The following is a 19,185-nucleotide window of genomic DNA, read 5'->3' as shown; positions in this document are numbered from 1 at the left end:
TTTATTTTGTAGCTGTTATTCTTTTTCCCACTTATTCCATTTCTTAAAATAGCCAGTAAACTCCAAAGGGCAAGTCAGTACACACAAAAAATTTTGAAAAACTATGCAGGTAGGTTCATGAAATAATACATTAGTGTGAATTCTAGCTGTTGACCAGGTACCACTTAGTGTCTGAGGGAGAAAGTGCAGGAAACATTATGGGGACAGATAGGAGGTAGGTACTGAGAAAAGAGAGAGGATGCACAAGATGAAAGAGAGGAGAGGTCCAAGGAGCCATAGTTCTTAAACATAGCTACTGAACCTAGACTGGACTGTATTTAGCTTTAGTTAGCTAATGCAGATAGAAGTCATACCCTGAAGTAATTACATCACTTAGTTGGAGTCCACAAAGAGCTCTGCTTTCCAAGATTTTGGTAGACTAAAGAAAGGGGGGAGAAATGACAAGTTTTATTCTCAGGAGAATGAATTATTAACTTGGAATTTTAGGTGGCCCGTCATTTATCTTGCCATTTATTGTTATTTCCTAATATTGAGAAAGACTTAAACTTAGACACATTTTGTTTCTATCTGTTCCTGTTACATCTTATCTTTACATTTATTGCAAGGCTCTTTTCTCACTAAAGCAGATTTGTGTGCTTCTTAATTATTAGTTTTTTCATTGGAGATGCCCCCATTGACATGAAACAGTGATTCCTGTTACATTCGTTTGCCTACTTATTGATTCTGCGTATTTTCTTTATATCTACTCCCACTTTTTGTGATATTTGTTACTTTTTTCGGTTATTTTTATTACTTTTTAAATTGAGGTACAGTTGACATATAATATTACATTAATTTCAGGTGTACAGCATAGTGATTTGACAACTCTGTATGGGTAGTAGCAAGTGTAGCTACTATCATCTGTCACTGGTTTTGTATGTTTTAGTTTATTAAATTGTACAAATCCCATAAATAAATGCCAATTTATTTATTTTTTTAAATAATTTATTTATTTGACAGAGAGAGACACAGCGAGAGAGGGAACACAAGCAGGGGGAGTGGGAGAGGGAGAAGCAGGCTTCCCGCAGAGCAGGGAGCCCAACGACTTGGGGCTCGATCCCAGGACCCTGGGATCATGACCTGAGCCAAAGGCAGACGCTTAATGACTGAGCCACCCAGGCGCCCCACTAAATGCCAATTTAAAACTTTAAATTGACAACCCCAGTTCACTTCAGTCTCTTTAAAACATTAAAAACTTAGAACTCATTTAGAATATAGGTTTTATTGTTTTTAGTGCAAAAACTAGGATTGGGTGAAATGTTTTCTTCTTAGAAAGTTTCAGAAATAGAAGTGTTTTATCTGCATTAGATTGTGAAGGAAGTATGTTAGCCTGTAGGTGTTTCTCAGCATTCTAGTTCAAATAGTAATTTTTGAAATTGAATCTCAGGCGATATGAGAGTCTTTGGGCAGGTGTTGTTTTATGTATTGGATTAGGTGGAGAAATTAAAAAAACACAGATTATGGATTGACAAGGACAAAATACATTTAAGAGTAGGTTTTGAGATTCTTAAGTGTGATTTATTATACCATTTTCAGGTGAAGCCTCCCTTTGCAATTATAATGGTGATTTTGAATGAAGACGGTTCAAGCAAAAAGTACAATATAAAATTGATCTTTCTAGGAACATACAGTGTATAAAATGAGGACAGATCAAATTTGAAAATGAACAATAAATAACACTAATTTTAAAGTATGTACTACCTAAATGGCATTTATCATAACTGTGAAGTACACATTTCACTTACTCTTCAATATAAATATATTTTTTTCTTAAAGTAAAAAATGCATATTGACTTTTTATTTATTATGTTCTTATTATCATTTGTCAAGAATTTCAGTATATTTTCTGCTCACTTAATATTTGACTGTTTTTTAAGAATTAATTTTGAGATGAACTATGGTTTATTAAGTAAATACCTATTTAAAAATATTTTTAAACAAACAGTAGAAATTTTGACTTAAGTAATTAAGAGTCCTCTTCCTCCCTTTTTCATGTTTGAAGTGTGAGAGAAAGAGAAAATTTACTGACAGAATTACATGCCTTCTGTAAAGCCAAAGAATTTTGAAAATTGGTAAATTTAAAAATTTTTGATAGTCTTTTTTTTAAGATTTTATTTATTTATTTGAGAGAGAGAATGAAAGAGAGAGCATGAGAGGGGTGAGGGTCAGAGGGAGAAGCAGACTCCCTGCCGAGCAGGGAGCCTGATGCGGGACTCGATCCTAGGACTCCAGGATCATGACCTGAGCTGAAGGCAGTCGCTTAACAAACTGAGCCACCCAGGCACCCGATACTCTGTTTGATATCCTTACAAGTATTCCTCCTTTTGGAGAAGTGAAAATAGGTTTGGAAATTTAAAGTTTTTCAGAATGGTGCATAATATTAGGGTCTGGCTTGATTTCCAGGAAGCTAGATGGTAGAAGTTAAAGTAGCTAGCTCATTACCCATAACTGAAGTCTCATGGTAGTTAAAAATAATAAAAAATATAAAACTTACTTTTTCTTTTAAAATTAGTGTATTCCCTTTATCATCCCCCTTCCCCCATTTCTTTGCAACCAGTCCACTCATCTCAACTCTGGAAAACTGAATCATAAATTGCCAAAAAATAAGCAACTAAAATTCTCCTTTCCAACAGTGCATTTTGCTGAAGCATTTGGTTGAGAGACTCTAAAAGAAAAGCAATAATATTTTAATAACAGGAATGATGTTTTAATAATGGAGGCAATACTTACAGTGTTCTTCTGTTTTGTGGTGAAATTTCCTGGACACTTACTTTGATTAGCTGGTGCCTGGTGGTAAGGATTGGGACTAGGGAGCTTGATCCTAGTCTGAACTTTGTAACTGATTCATTGTCTTACTCTAGAGAAAATCATATAACCTCTTTGTGCTTCAGTTTCTGTATCTGTAAAATGAGAACTGAGCCTCTAAAACAAAGAGCCTGGTGTTTGTAAGTCCTGCAGGAGGTAGTCCCCAGTTCCATTGGTTGCAGCCTGAGATCTCTAAACTCCTGAGGGCTGATGTTGGTTCTGTCAAGAGTCAAATACTCATGGAAACTAATAATCTTGGGCCTGTTACTTAACATCTTGCTACTTCAGTTTCCTTTCCTGCCAAAATAGGGTAATAATGCCCAAAGCAGGGTTTTTTGGTTTGTTTGTTTTTTGTTTTTTGTTTTTTTTTTCGAAATTTACAATGGTGTGTGTGTGTGTGTGTGTGTGCGCACATGCGCGTGTACGCGCATGTGCGCACACAATTTCTCTAATATGCAATTTATAATTATATATATATAATTTATATATAAAAGTAAAATATTGAGGCTAATGCTTATCACTGTAATTGTTAGGCTATTTTCATTATTTTCTTCCGAGCGCTAGACAGAGTTTGCTCTTCAGGGCCAATAGAATAAGTTTTCATAAGTGTTCCATGTGGCCCTTAAAGGTAGTGTTTTGAAACTTTGATACTGACCTTCCTCCCACACTGCTTCTGCTCTTTAGAAACCTAGAAAGCATCTGGGCCTAACAATATCTTCTTACAAAACAATCTTTATGTATCTGTGATGTCACTGAATCCTTGTTCCCTCTAATCCCAACTGACACACACACATGCACCTGTACCCAGTCACTTTTTGGCAGCGGTCTCCTGTAGAAATGGCTCATTATTTCACATTACTTCTCCCTTTCAGATTTTTATACCTCTTTTTTTTCTCTCCTATCTGATTGTGATGGGTAGCATCCCTAGAACAACAGTAAATAATTTGGTGTAGTACACATGTATGCCTCGTTCCTAATTATTTTTTATTTTGTCAAAATATTAAAATAAAGAGAATATTTTATATGAAATGTGTACTATCATATTCATTGAACATAAGATATCTCCGTAAAAAATACCTCTATTTTGTGGACTCATAAGAAAAAATTATCAGTTACAAGACACTATCAATTTTAAGATGTATTCCTAGTTCATTAATCTTAAAAAAGGAAGAAAAATGTAACTTAGGGTCAGTGAGATATGGCATACATAGTAGATACTGTTTTTAGTCTTACTAAATTTTTTGTTAGAATTTCCATGTATTCTTGTTTGCTTGATGGAAACTTTTCAAATTTTTTTACTTTCATAGTTTCTATGAGTTACTTTTTGCTTTATTGCAGATATTGTGCAAACTAAGAGGCATTTTTCTTGTAGTTTTTCCTAAATGTTTAATGCCTTTATGATTACATAACTCGGATCATCTTTACTTCTAAATTCCCACCATGACACAAAGGTAAAGCATCATTTGAATACTTGAGATGGGAAACATTTTTTCTTTTTTCAAGAAGGGTAGGCTATACTGAAAGTTTCTAAGCTCTTCTCTCCACACACAGAATTACAAATTAGCTCTACTCATATGTATGCTAGTATGTGTCATGATGTAATAGAGCCCTCTGACCTTATACTGTCAGTTCACCTTACACAGGTTTTCCCCCTCAGCTTATATACCCTTGGGTTTATTTTGCCTTCGCTTCTGTTTTGTCTCCAAAGCTAAATAACAAAAACTGTTTCATTCTTTTTCAGTTTACTCTTCCTTATATTTCCCAGCCCCCTATTACTTCCCTTCCTTATGATCTCATTTACTCTGAAAGAGTACTTATGTTGAGGTGGGTTAGAATAGATATCCAGAAATGAGAGTATATTAGTATTTTGCATACCTTAAAACTCTCAGTTGGGAGAAAAAAAGGTCATTGTATTTTTTTTTAAAAGGTTTTATTTATTTATTTATTTGAGAGAGAGAGAGAGAGAAAGAACACGTGTGCGAGAGTGTGCAGGGGGAGAGGGACAAGCAGACTCCACACTGAGCGTGGAGCCCAATGCAGAGCGGAGCCCAAGGCAGACCCTGAGATCATGACCTGGGTTGAAATCAAGAGTCGGATGCTTAACTGATTGAACCACCCAGGCGCCCCATGTCACTGTATTTTTTATTTGAAGGAAGATGGTTCTGTGTACACTTAAGGGCTACAACTCAAGGTGGACAATTGATTATCTGTTAAACCTGGATTGTCTTCTTGGGGGTGTGGGTGTGTGTCTACGGAATCAGAAGAAAAAAGAAGGAATTATACAGACTGATCTTTCTACCAATTAAAACATTTTCAGGAACCTAAACTCTGTGTAAAACATTTTACATGTATTCATTTGTAACATGTATTCATGTAAAATGAATAATGTTTTGTTTGTAAATGGTACTTTCTAATGTAGTAGATTATCCAGGAAGTACTGTTTGGCTAATCCTTACAGAAGATACTGAAACTTAAACTGGTTTAAGTGATTATCAGATTATTTTATGCCTCCTGAGTAGTTCTTATTCTTGGGGTTTGTAGATTTTAGGGAAGCTTTGGGTCATTGGGTAATGTTTTTTGTTTTGTTTTATTTTTTTGTAGGGAGAGGATCCATAGCTTTCAGCAGAATCTTAAAGAGATTAACCCCAAAGCAATTAATCCACTTCTGTAGAGTTCTAGGTTAGCACGTTTCTTTTTTATCTGCTCTCCATTGTGATCCTGATTGTAAATCATGAAAACCCAAGAGTATTTTGAAACTCAAAACAAAGAAAATTTGATCTTGAGTTGTTACCCTTGGAAATGGCAGTGCTGTTCAAGTGGCAAATCTAAAATAGTAATAAAACTGCCATGAACTACCAGGGAATTACTTTTAGGAAGTAGTGAATATAAATAAAGATGGTATTGTTTTCACAGAAAAAGACATTAGAAAACTGTGGGTCTACATAAGTTGAATAAATGTGAAGAATTAAAAATATGCTTCTACTTTGAACTTGAGTAGTTTCATAGTTGTGATTTATTTTTCTGAGAAGAATATATATCGGAAATAATAAATGTTACTTTGTATTTGTGTATGTGTGTGTATGTATATGTATGTGTATATAGGAATTACTTTTTAATATTCATATGAATAATGAAAGTACTTGATTTTTCTTTTTATTTTAGTGCATGCAAGATATGGGAAATACTAAAGCAAGACTACTCTATGAAGCCAATCTTCCAGAGAACTTTCGAAGACCACAGACAGATCAGTATCCTTTAAACTTTATTTATTGTGGATTTTAAAAGAATTAACTCATTTTTTATACTTCGTATTTGAACTGTTTGTATTTAGGAAGATGTGAACTTTATCGTACTGTTATTTATTAAAGATCGAAATTGATTTGCTCTGAGCTGTGCTTTGTATGCAGTTTTTAATAGTAATACATGATTTGCATAGTATTTTGATGTAATTATTTCTAAGTGTAAAATATTACGACTGATTCTTCTTGATCTGCAGCTCTTGATTGGAGAGTATATGTTGTTTATTATTTTAGAGTATTATTAGAGATTTGACTTGTGAGCATCTTGAATAATTTTAAAATTCATTTCTAAAGAGATTTTCTTGATCACCTTTTATAGTAATCATATTATGTTAAGCAGTTTGACATGTACGCATTTAAAATTGCAGATCACATATTTAGTGCAGGTGGACCTGCTGAAGTAACTTATGCTAATATTTATGGCTGACATTCCGTCTTTGTTATAGGTTTCACAACTGTGTTTGCTTTTACAAATCTGCCGTAATGAATAAGTAGAATATTTTCTCACAGGCGTTTTAGTCAGATGTTTTTCACATTTGTTAAAGATAAAATCATTTGATTATATAGGGTTTCTCAAACTTATATTGAAGTTTGAGGAAACAGCTCATCAAAATTGATCTGTTCTATAAAATTATCAAATTGATTGTAGGTATTTGTGATTCTCTCCAAAGGTGATATTTGCAGTTTTGACAATAAAATGTAGTTTCTTAAAGAGCAGTTATATATACCTATTTGTATACTAAAACAGTTCATGTGATCAAACAGTGGGAAAAAAATGTGATCTTAACAGAGATACAGGCCATTATATATATTTTTATATTTGTGTAGAAACCTTTTAAGTTATGTTTAAGAAGTTGGTATTTGTATTTGGCCTTTTCTGTTTCTGCTCCCCCCACTTCTTCCCCAAAATTTAACAATCTGATATCCAAGGCTGTTTTTATTTAGCAAGTTCCTAGGGTAAAAGTGGTAGGTACATTTCAGACATAACAAATTGTGTGAGTAGAGGTATGAATGTGTGAGGAAACATGACATTTTAAGGTTTTGATGTGACAGGTTCACGTTTAGTGGGGCAAGTGGCAGAAGAAGCTTATTTTCCAGATTGTGAAGGGTTTTTGGTACCATATAGAAGCTGTGGACCTCATTCCATGGGCTCATGGAAGCTGAAGGATTTGAAAAGCCATGAAGGGTTTTGAAGCAGGAGAAACATTAAAAGCATTTACTTCTACCATAAGGAAGATTAGTCAGAGGAGACCTTGGAGTCAAAGACCCATGTAGAATGCTAGTACAGCCTTGAAATGAGCAATGATGAAGTTATAAATTAGATAATTAGATTGAATTAGATAGTGGCATTGAGAATGGATAAGAAAGAATTGGGAATATTGGAAAGAAATTGGGAAAGCAGGAGCAATTGGATTAGGTTGAGATTGGCTGTGTTTCTGAGGAAAGATACTGAGATGACCCCAAATTTTAAAGCTTGGTGGAGGTTCTATGGGTGAGATAAATAAAGCATATTCCCTGAGAGAAGAAATTCAGTGCCAGATAAAGGTTGAAGGGTCAGAAATGAAAGGTAATGAGCCATACTTCATTGCTTTGGGCAGGTTGAGGTGTCTGTTGGACATATACATGGAGATCCCAATTCAGTAGCTAGAAACATGGGTCTGGACCCTAGAAGAAAGCAGGAAATACAGTGCAGATTATGGAGTGATTTAGCATGTAGATGATAGCATGTAGGTAGCATGTAGACGATTGAAGTTATGTTTACTCAGGGCAGTAGTCCTTTATTCTTTTTTGTGTGTTTTATTGAGAAACTTGGGAATGCTGTTTTCTTTCTCCTCTGAAAAGTGAAGGCCTAGGGCAGAACCCTGGGAAATAGAGCATAGTAGAAGGAAATATAGCAGAGCAAACAAGTAATGTCCTGGGTGGTTTTTACCAATTGCTTGCTAGTTGTATTTATTCTCTTCTCTCTGGTTCTCACCCCCAAGCCTGAGTTGACATATAAGATCCCTCAAATGGAAGAATCTCCTTTTTGTGGAAGTTTGTACGTGTGTTCGGGTTGGTTTGGTTTGAGTTGATTTTTTTGGATTTTTTTTTGAATACTGCAGGGTAGTTTTTGGTAGTATCCTTTATTTAGTTCCTTGTGGGTGAAAGTGGCTTCCAAGTTATTTAATACATCGTCATGATTCCATATTGTTTTCAAAGAAGCCTGGAAGATATTCAGGAAAGGACTGTATATTAGCTTCTTGGTATCTTCTTACATTGAACTATGTTCTGTGCACTATTTCGTGTATGTTGGTAGGAATATTATTTAAGTAATTACCATTAATTTTATGATGATCCTTATAGAAGTAAAGGATTAATGAGGTAGTGAGTTATTAATTCTGATATTTTTGCTGATATATTTTTAATATTTAAGTATTTATATTTAAATATTATAAATATTTACCTAAACATTTCAGGGAAGAGAAGATTTTTATAGTGAATTGATTGGCATTGGGTAGGATTACATCCTTGACCTTTAACACACTGAAGATACAACAGCTAAAGTAGTCTTATTGCTTAAAAACGTTTGCTGGGTGCCAAGGACTGAGCTTGGCCTTTTATCTTCATTATCTTTTTAAATTATCCAAATAGGGCGCCTGGGTGGCTCAGTTGGTTAAGCAACTGCCTTCGGCTCAGGTCATGATCCTGGAGTCCCGGGATCGAGTCCCGCATCGGGCTCCCTGCTCGGCAGGGAGTCTGCTTCTCCCTCTGACCCTCCTCCCTCTCATGCTCTCTGTCTCTCATTCTCTCTGTCTCAAATAAATAAATAAAATCTTTAAAAAAAATAAAATAAAATAAATTATCCAAATAACCCAATGAACTAGAGCATAATATTTTCATTTTGGGGGTTGGGAAGGATGGGATGCTCAAAGAGTTATTAAGAAACTTCTCAAAGCTTCCAGACTTTTCCTTCTGTAGAAGGGCACTTGAATATTTTTTAATGATAGTCTGAGTAAAATCAGTGTTGCCACTTTGAGTCTTGATGGCCTTTAAAAATAGATAGGCTTATGGTTTGGAACTCTGCGCTAGATCATAAGGTCTAGGTGTAGATTACAACTTTTAAGTACCTGATGTAATTCATTTCAGGCTTTTGGATTATGTATATTTTTGCTATTGTTTACTCAAACATGCTTATTTGATTTTTCAAACTAAGTGTTACTTCTAAAGTGTTTACAAATTATGATCATATTTATATGAGGTTTTGATCTCTTACTGTTCATAAATAGATAATCTAATGGTTGTCAGAAAATAAAGAGGGATTTTGTCTAAACAAATTCGAGATAGAGGACTATAGAGTATAAAAGGCCATGTCCCAGACCATGAGATCAGCCCCTATATCTAATATAATACTATGGCCTTTAAAAATTGTTTTACCTTAAATATTACAGCAATATCACTTTATTCCCTTCTTTTAATTATGAAACATCGTGATTTGGAGGTTTTATGAGGGAAACTGGTAAGAGAACTAATCCCCTTTCTTTATTTCATGAATCATTCTAAATTTCATTGCTCTTTGAAAAGCCTAACATCTCTGTTTTTTTTATTGATTTAAATATTGTTGCCTCATCCCCAGAGGCAAGTGGAACCAAACTGAGTAAAACTCACATAATATGGGGCCTCACTGCATTCTTAACAAGATTTGTCACTTTTTAAAAGCTTTACAATTTACAAAGTTATGCAAAAGCTGCTGTGAAAGTATAATTTCTCATGTGGGATGTGTTTAATTATAGGCTGCATGTACTAGTGCATGACAAATGATAAAGCTTTACATTAAGCTTTTCATTATTAGGGTATTTCATCTTATCTAAAAACTTTAATTACTTCAGTTCCATGAGGTCTATTGTGCACCAAAGCTAATCAGCAGTTTTTCTCCTTTGAGCTTTTCAAGATTTTATTGCTGTCAGTGGTAATGTGTCTGGAATTGGAAGATTTTGTTCTCGGGACTAAATATTAATTTAATTGTCTTTAAAATGGTATCTTTAAGAAAAGGGGAAAAAATCTCAAATTATAAATAAATACATGTTAAAAGATAAAATACAAAGTAATGTTAAACTTTTGGGGGGCTTGTATAGTATCATTTGTTAGTTTTGAGGACAGGGACAGTTCAGGGTACTGTGTTGAATGTTTTGTAACTGTAGGCATGGGGAAGATTCTGGGGTATTTGTTTTTGTTTGTTTACTAAATGCCAAATCAACCACATAAACTTGAATTGTTATTAATATTTCCTTACCTTGATTTCCTGAAATTATTATTCTAATTTTTTTGGTTGTATTATTGATGTCTGTCAGTAAAAAAATCCTTATGTCTCAAATGACGCCTAGAAACTAGAGAATGAAGATGAATATTGACTGATCTCCAAATTCATTGGTTCTTTTGTTTTTATCAGTTGCTCATCTATTTAAACTTGATGATATGCAAGCCATCTTAACCCTGAACATGGTAGTTCCCATCCATTACCTCCATCTACCATGGTAATAAGAGCTAAAAAATTAAATAGCACTCACTACGTGCCACACACTGTTCTTAGTTCTTTACACACACTAGCTTATTTAATTCTTACAATAATCCTGTGAGATGGGTCTTAATGTTATCTCCATTTTAAAGGAGAGGAAACTGAGATACAAAGTTATATAAAAGCAAAAGCAAGCTAACTCCATTTATTGAATGCTTATTGTCTGTTAGGTGCTGTGCTAAATGCTTTATATGTATTATTCCCATAACTCTTAACAACTTTGTGAGTTGAGTATGATTATCTTTTTTTATGTATCTAGGTATGGGTTCAGCAGATGAGCTGACTTCAGGGTAACAATAACTGCCAGTTAAATAACAAGTGCCTACTGGTACCAGAAAATGTGAGGGTGTACGTTGGGAGACCATCTTCTTCGAAAATCAGTACTAGAGTCAGCATATAATGCAAAACTGTTATCAGAATGTCCATTGAAAATTCCTTAAGTTGTCTGTAGTGACAGATTGTAGACATAGAGATGATCTGTAAATCCAACTTGACTGTTTTTTGCCCTCTTGGGCAAAATTGGGATACAATTCAGGAATCAGTAACTACAGGCCTATGAGCCAGTTTCTGTTTTTGTAAATAAAGTTTATTAGAACACAGCCATGACCATTCATTTGTGTATTTTCAAGGCTGCTTTGGAGCTACAAAGGCAGAGTTGAGTAGTTGCAACACAGACCATCTATCCTTCAAAGCCTAAAATATTTACCTTCTGGCCCTCTAAAAAAAATTTGCTGACCATGGCAATAAATCATTGTTTCTTTAGGTGAATTAACAATGACAAATTGGCTTGCATTTGGGACCTTGTACAAATATACATAAAGACTGTGTGATATGTTCTTGCTCTAAGAGTACGTAGGAACTGAGAGCAATCAAGAATATAGCATGTTCCCTAAATCACCGTCCTTTTTCAGATGACTCCCATGGAACTTAAAAAATGCACTCTGTGGTGTGCTTTGATTGGTTTTTGAAAAGTATTGTTTTATGTTAACAATAGGAAGATCCAAGTAAGTTCTCTTGCCCTAATGATTTATTTTATTTTGTCTTATTTTAATATCCTTGGAAAACCTCAACTTTTGTCTCAGAATTTTAGAAATTGTTTACTTTTTAGATAATTTCTGAGAGGGTTTTGTATCATGAGCAGAACCAGATCCAGCTATATTTGAATTATTTATATAAAATACATAAAGTATGAATTAAGATTTCACTTATATCTGTTATTTCTGAAAATTCACAGCAACATGTGATTTCACCAGATGTTTGTATTGTTTTTCACTCAAAAATATGGCATACTTAAAATGTTTGCCTTTTTCAAATTCAGTATTTATAAAACATCAGAGTTTTCAGTATTTTAGCTTTACTATTGGTTAAATTATTTTATATATTCTATTTCTAACTTTAATGAGTTTTCTAAGAGTAATTTTAAAAATCAGTGATCATTTTTCATCATAAACATTTCATAGATGAGAGTAGTAAATCTTTTCAAGCTTTAAGGTGTAGTATACTCTAAACAATATCTAAAATGAATATTGTTTCTGTCTTTAAGAAGGAAAGATGTCAGTATTACTTTCTCTGATACTTAATCATAAAAATTATAATTTAAGAATTCAGATTTCTAAAAATTTTCTGTAGTTAAAAAAATAGCTGTATATGTATGCTATATTGTATGTTATATAACTGTAAATATAATTGCTGCTAAAATACACGAATTTACAAACATATATGTACAAATAATAAATATATTCCATATCATCTGAAGTGAAAATGACATCAGGCTAAGTGAAGTCTATTTTCTTTCCCTTTTCGTGGAGGTAAATAGTTGTCTCTACAATGAAAATTGCTCAATATATCCATATGCGTACACCTAATCTAACAGGCCAACTTTTTTTGTTTCATTTTTTTCTGTTAAAAAAAATAGAAAAATGTAATATTGAATTTGGATTTATAATCATGAGCAAACTTAACATTTAGCTTATTTACAAGTTTGAGTAAAATAACATTATAGCATTTTATGGAAATATTGGCATATTTGTGGTAACTTTTTGGTATTGAATTGGCTGCGAAAATTTTCACATACCTAAATAAGCAGCCTGATGGCAGATTTGGGGCCTTTCACTTAAAAGGGTCTCCAAGGATACTTTGAAAATACCCTCCAAATTTAACATTCTTTTCTAGATTTTAAAGTATTTATTAGCATTAGCATAAAATAACTGACTGATTCACAGATAAACTGGTGATGATCAGGAACATTCTGAAAATGCTGATGCTAAACATTCCTGGTTTTGAATCACAACTCTTCCTTGTACTGTAGAATCCCAGACTTTTTAAACTTCCTGTGCCTCACTTTTGGTTGTGAAATGGTATCTACCTTATAGGTTGTTTAAGAGGAAAAAAGGAGATAAAGATCACATAAAGTGCCCTTCACATACTCACGTTGTAGAAAACTGTCTTTAAAAATAGCTTTCATTCAGCTTACTTAAAAAATTAAATGTTTAGATTTCCTTCCCTGGCCCCCTTTGAGTGTTTTCATAATACCCCAACTTTTTAATATCCACTGTGTATTCGTGTGTCAGCTCTTTCTGTTACCTATTGCCTCAACTGTCAATTTAAAAGGCTGTTATTAATTTCTGACAAGGAGTTTTGACTGAAAGTGTATTGCTTTACTGCTTCAGGTAACTGTTCTTTTGAACAGAAGGATGTCTTAATGGGGATCTACAGAGAGATTGTATTTCAGTATAATTCACATTTCCTTTGTAATTCTGTGTATTTTATTTTACGCATTTAAAAGCACTGTCCCAGGAAGGAGTTCATAGGCTTTGCCTGACTACCAAAGGGGATCATGGTGCTAAATGGAAAAATTCCCATTTTAGTGAAATACGATAAAGTAGTGATTGAGTGGTAAGAGAAGTCTTCAATATCAGATAACTCAAAACTCTCAAATCCCACTAGAAATGGCTCACTCTGTCAACGTATAAGGCTAGTCCAGCCAACTCCAAAAAATTAAATAGTACTGACTTTGGTTGTAGCTTCTTGACTTCTCCATTCCTCAGCTTTGAAAGGAAAAAAAAAAAAAGCCTCCATTCTTCTAAAACACAGGGAATCCTCTATGATGCAACCAGGGGAAGCCATGTATTGTGGGAAAGAACAGAAGTATTGGAATCACAATTGTTAAATTTTTCTGAATTGCTAATTACTCATCTGTGGTGTGGAAATAGTATATATATTACTGGGTTGTGGAAGGATTGAAAGAAACAAACTATCGACAACACATAGCATACAGTGTTTGGTACGTTGTGGGTACCGCATGGCTATTAGTTTCCTTACACTGAGAATTTAAAATGAAAGAGTTTGGTTGGAGGTGGAGATTTGGGGAGTGTGGTGGAATTGAGAAATGTGGTTACTTTTCGTTCTAGAATTGGTTTAGGTGGTTTTGTTGAATGGGGAGAACTCCCTGAAAGAGACTTTCTGTGGCAGAAAGAAAGGTAGGTTACAGAATTTAGTTGCAGAAATAGTGTGAGAGGAAAGCACAGACTGGGAAGGAGGAAAATTGACTATAGAGTGTAGGCGTTGTGGAAAGGAATGAATAAAGGGGAGTGTACATTGTCACTGAACTCATGCTTTTCCTTAAGTTATCTATTTTCAGAGCAGTGGAATTTTTCATCAGAGATAAATATGAAAAGAAGAAATACTATGATAAAAATGCAATAGCTATTACAAATGTAAGTAAAATCTTCATTTCTTTCACCAATTGATATTTGTTGAATAGATCTCAGACTTTTTTTTTTAAGATTTATCTATTTGAGAGAGAGAGAGAGAGAGACAGAGAATGGGGGGAGGGGCAGAGGGAGAGAATCTCCAGCAGACTCCCTACTGAGTGCGGAGCCTGACTCAGGGCTCCCATTTCACGACCCATGAGATCATGACCTGAGCCAAATCATGAGTCAGATGCTTAACCAACCGAGCCATCCAGGCTCCCCCAGGCTGCTTTAACATACAAAGCAGCTTAATTTTTTTTTTATTGTAAAGATATATTTAGTTACATACTTTAAAAAATTTGAATATTGGGATTTTTTTTTCACATATTTATGAGCTCTCACAAAGCAGAACTCTTGATTCAGAAAAGAACGTGTTCTAAGTAAGAGTCTAATTGCTATTAAATGCCATTTGTTAAGTTAATTTATGAAATTTGCAAAAAGATAAAGTCACTAATTGAAAGGGGAGGGAGGGAAAATATTTCACTCAATTCTGGAAATGGGTGAAAAAGAAACAAGGCAATTTATCCTCTCCTAAGGGCTTTAGTGGATGCGTCCAGACTGATGTATATTAAGACATGGCATTTTAATTGGTTATTAGCAAGCATTTTGATACCTAATAGTTGAGACCTTATTGTAGTGATCAGTTATATCTGTTTCTTTTTAGTTTTTTTTCTGATTGATTTTTCTCATTCCAATTAATTACAGTTTAAAGCTAATGGTCTTTACTATTGTAGTTGTGTTTTGGGGGGGGGAGGGGCTTTGATTCCTAGATTGATAAGCCATGCTGTAAATAGTTAGTCTTGTGGTTAAGTAGTATGTCCAGCAATTTGGAGACAATAATTTCATCTCATTTTGTATACAAACTGGGTTTTCTTTTCAGTCTGTGGAGAAGCAATATACTAAAAAAATTAATAAAATACTAACAAAGTAAGAATATTTTAATACATTGTTTTTGTTCATGAAAAAAGTCTTATTAAAAGTGTTTAAAGTATCATTAATGTATATTTTGAAACAAAGATACCTTGTATATAGAGTTTGGGCTGCATTGGATATAGGATAGGAAATCTTTTGAAAGAATGATAAAAATTGATAGTTTTGAGAATGATACTTATAATGTCCACAAAATTAAGTTTAGTTGTAGTATTATGGGGGGAAAAGGACTGACTGTAAAACATAAGTAATATATTTTCATATGAAATTTTAAGAAATCATTTTAATGTAGTTTATAAAACATATGGCTTTACTTATATATCCTTTTTTTTCCTTCAGGTGTTTTTTTTTTTAATTTTTTTTTTTTTTAAGATTTTTTTTATTTGCGAGAGAGAGAATGAGAGACAGAGAGCATGAGAGGGAGGAGGGTCAGAGGGAGAAGCAGACTCCCTGCTGAGCAGGGAGCCTGATGCGGGACTCGATCCCGGGACTCCGGGATCATGACCTGAGCCGAAGGCAGTTGCTTAACCAACTGAGCCACCCAGGCGCCCCTCCTTCAAGTTTTTATTTAAATTCTAGTTAGTTAGCATAGAGTGTAATAATTGGTTTCAGGAGTAGAATTTAGTGATTCATCACTTACATATAACATCTAGTGCTCATCACAAGTGCCGTCCTTCATTTTCCATCACCCATTTAACCCATCTCCCACCCTCTCCCCTCCAGCAACCCTCAGTTTGTTTTCTGTAGTTATAAAGAGACTCTTATGTTTTGCTTCCCTCACATTAGACCTCCTTTTAAAAAATCCTAAACATTTTTGTTGTTTTTAATTATATTTATAGAATTTTTTTCCTTCTTGACAACAATTTGGAAATTATCTAGTAATGTATAGGAAAACAGTTTTATCTTTAGAAGATACCTGTTGCTATGGAATCCCCCCCCCCCAGGTGTGATAATAGTATTATGTTCAGTTAAGAGAATTTCTTTATTCATTAAGAGATATGTATTGGGATAAAATATTTAGGGATCAATTTAATGATACCTGTAACTCATTTTCAGATAATAATAAATAATTTTAAATGGTTCAGTGAAACCTGGCAGCTGAGTGTATGTGTGTGTGTGTCTGTCTGTGTAGCGAGAACAACCATGGCATAATGTTAACATTTGATGAATATTGGTAAGGTTTATAGAGAAATTCATTCTACAAGTTTTTACATTTTTTGTAGGCTGAGAATGGAAATTTCAAGGTAGAAGATTGTGTATTCTTGAGTTTATATTATTCATATAATGAAGATTTAGAAAAGCTCACAAAAATCACATTTAACCCAAGGGAAAATGTATTCCACCTATTCATTTATAAGCAAAATAATAATTTTTTTAAAAATTTATATTCTAGGGGCACCTGGGTGGCTCAGTTGGTTAAGCATCTGCCTTCAGCTCAGGTTATGATCCCAGGGTCCTGGGATTGAGGTCCCGCATCGGGCTCCCTGCTTCTCCCTCTCTCACTCCCCCTGCTTGTGTTCCCTCTCTCGCTGTGTCTCCCTCTGTCAAATAAATAAAATCTTTAAAAAAAAAAAAATCAGGGGCGCCTGGGTGGCTCAGTTGGTTAAGCATCTGCCTTCAGCTCAGGTTATGATCCCAGGGTCCTGGGATTGAGGCCCTGCATCGGGCTCCCTGCTCCGCAGGAAGCCTGCTTCTCCCTCTCCTCCCGGCTTGTGCTCTCTCTTGCTATCTCTGTCACTGTCTCTCTCTCTCAAATAAATAAATAAAATCTTTAAAAAAAAATTTATATTCTAGCAAGTTTAAAACATCTCTTCCTCTTTCATGGCAGTCAGTGTGTAAACAACTGATTTTAACATATCACTAAGAATTACATTATTTATATCTGTTTTTTGGTCTTCAGTAATAGATTGAACATTCATTCAAGTTGTTTCTGAATACTTGTTATGGTCCCAATCTCCTGGTATACTGAACCAAAGAGGGCATGACCTTTGTTTTCAGAGAGATTTAATTTCATTGTGGGGATGAGACTAGGTTAAAAAAATAAACCTGAGACAAAGTATAAGTATTGTATATCTAAGATAGTTAAGGAGCGCTAGTGCATTTAAGGGAATATCTAAGGAGAGATAGTTTGAATACTAATTGTACTAGTTGTACTCTGATAAAAAGATGTCATGAGTGGCTCTTAAGCTTGATATGGCTGTTACCCTGATATTAAATGGCTCCAAATTGCTTTATCTTTACAGCTTTTGTGTTTGATTTTTATAGTTTTTCTGTCTTCTCTTAGCTGGTATTTTTTAGTGTTGCCAGTAAATGTAACTGCTCTTATTATTTTATTTTAAATAAGAGTAAGGGCCTAAAGATTGACCCTGTTTATATAAGACAGTAATTTAATTTCTTAAATTTAAATTCTTAAATTTAAAAGGATAAAATTTCTTTTATCCTTTAAAAAAATGATAAATTTCTCGCCCTTCTGAAACATAAATATTTCACATTGTTGTGGCAAAATACAAAGCAATAAACTTAAAGAAAACAGTGGCAAAGAGTTCTTCTGTTTTTCTGTGATATTGCCCCCCTGCCTGTCAGGCCATTTAATGAGTCCATGAACTAAGCCCCATAGGAATCCATCATGTAGAGTCTGAGAATCTAGGATGGTACTTCTTTGTACCCAGGGATTTATTTATAGTTGTAAAAACTGACTTCAGCAAGCTGTTAATAAATGTGGTATCTGGTCATATAAACATGGTGCTTCTGAGAAAGCAGGGAGGGTTGTATGTGCTGCTTTGTGGAGGGAGCTTGTGGTATGGGCTGTATGGTTTTGAGTGCTGTGCAGTACTATTAAGTGTGAATTAAGGGAGGAAGCTTAAAGGGGAAAAGCAAAGTTTAGATAAAACAAAAACAAAGGAAAATATATTTCCGAGTAGAAATGTTTTGGTACTAAAGTTTGTACTGTTTTTTAGCCTCAAACTGAAAAAAAAAAGGTATTTCATTTCTTTTGTATCTTTTAAAGTAACTGCATGGTGCTGGGCACCAATTTGGGTATAGCATATCAACCCTTATTCATATCGACCCTCAGTACTTCTCTTCCTCACCCCTGAGATCTGTGCTAGCCTCTCATTTTGAAACTATATATAAAATTCAGAGATTGGCTGTTGAAGTTCCCTTGGATTGTTTCTTCCTTTATTTGTTCATTTAGTTATGCAACAAACAAACATTGAATATATACATCATCTACAAGGCACTGAGATTGAAATGATAGAATCTTTTTAAAAAAGATTTATTTCAGAGAGCTAGCACACATGTGAGCACGGGGGAGGGGGGCAGGCAGAAGGAGAGGGGATGCAGCAGACTGTGCTGAGCGGGGAGCCTGACGTGGGGCTCTATCTCCGACCCGGAGATCACCACCTGAGCCAAAACCAAGAGTCAGATGCTTAACCGACTGAACTACCCAGGTGCTCCAGAGATGATGTAATCTTTGTACAATCTTAGCTTTGTCTCAAACATTATCCAATGTAATGCACATGTATAATGAGCTATATTCTAAAGTACAGTGTAGTAACTGTTAGAAGAATAAAAGTGCTATGGGAACACAGAATTTAGGTAGCACTAATTGATTTTCACTGGGAGAATTTTTAAAGGAGGTATGTTTGAAATTATCCTTAGTAGAAATGTAGGATTTCAGCAAAGAAAAAATAGGCTGAGTGTTGATAGTGCAGAAAGGACATGTCAGGTTGAAGGGACATTTTATCTCATCTATGCTAAAGTAAGATGAGTAAAGAGAGTTCAGGTTTATTATTTGTTGTTTGGGTTT

The 19,185-nt window shown here is 34.4% G+C and overlaps 1 protein-coding gene across 3 annotated transcripts in view; it reads left to right on the top strand.

Annotated features, from left to right (window-relative positions):
- SMAP1 (small ArfGAP 1) overlaps nucleotides 1-19,185 on the top strand; it is a 168,339-nt gene that overhangs the window by 51,969 nt on the left and 97,185 nt on the right. For all 3 annotated transcript variants that reach the window (XM_044917295.1, XM_021691941.1, XM_021691940.1), the window contains 2 exons: nucleotides 6,007-6,092; nucleotides 14,336-14,411. In XM_044917295.1, the coding sequence (XP_044773230.1) occupies nucleotides 6,007-6,092; nucleotides 14,336-14,411 (162 nt within the window). The remainder of the gene's footprint in view (nucleotides 1-6,006; nucleotides 6,093-14,335; nucleotides 14,412-19,185) is intronic.

The sequence above is a fragment of the Neomonachus schauinslandi genome, chromosome 8 (assembly GCF_002201575.2).
Source record: "Neomonachus schauinslandi chromosome 8, ASM220157v2, whole genome shotgun sequence".
In the NCBI taxonomy this organism is placed as follows: Eukaryota; Metazoa; Chordata; class Mammalia; order Carnivora; family Phocidae; genus Neomonachus; species Neomonachus schauinslandi.
This window is presented reverse-complemented; position numbering and strand designations above follow the sequence as displayed.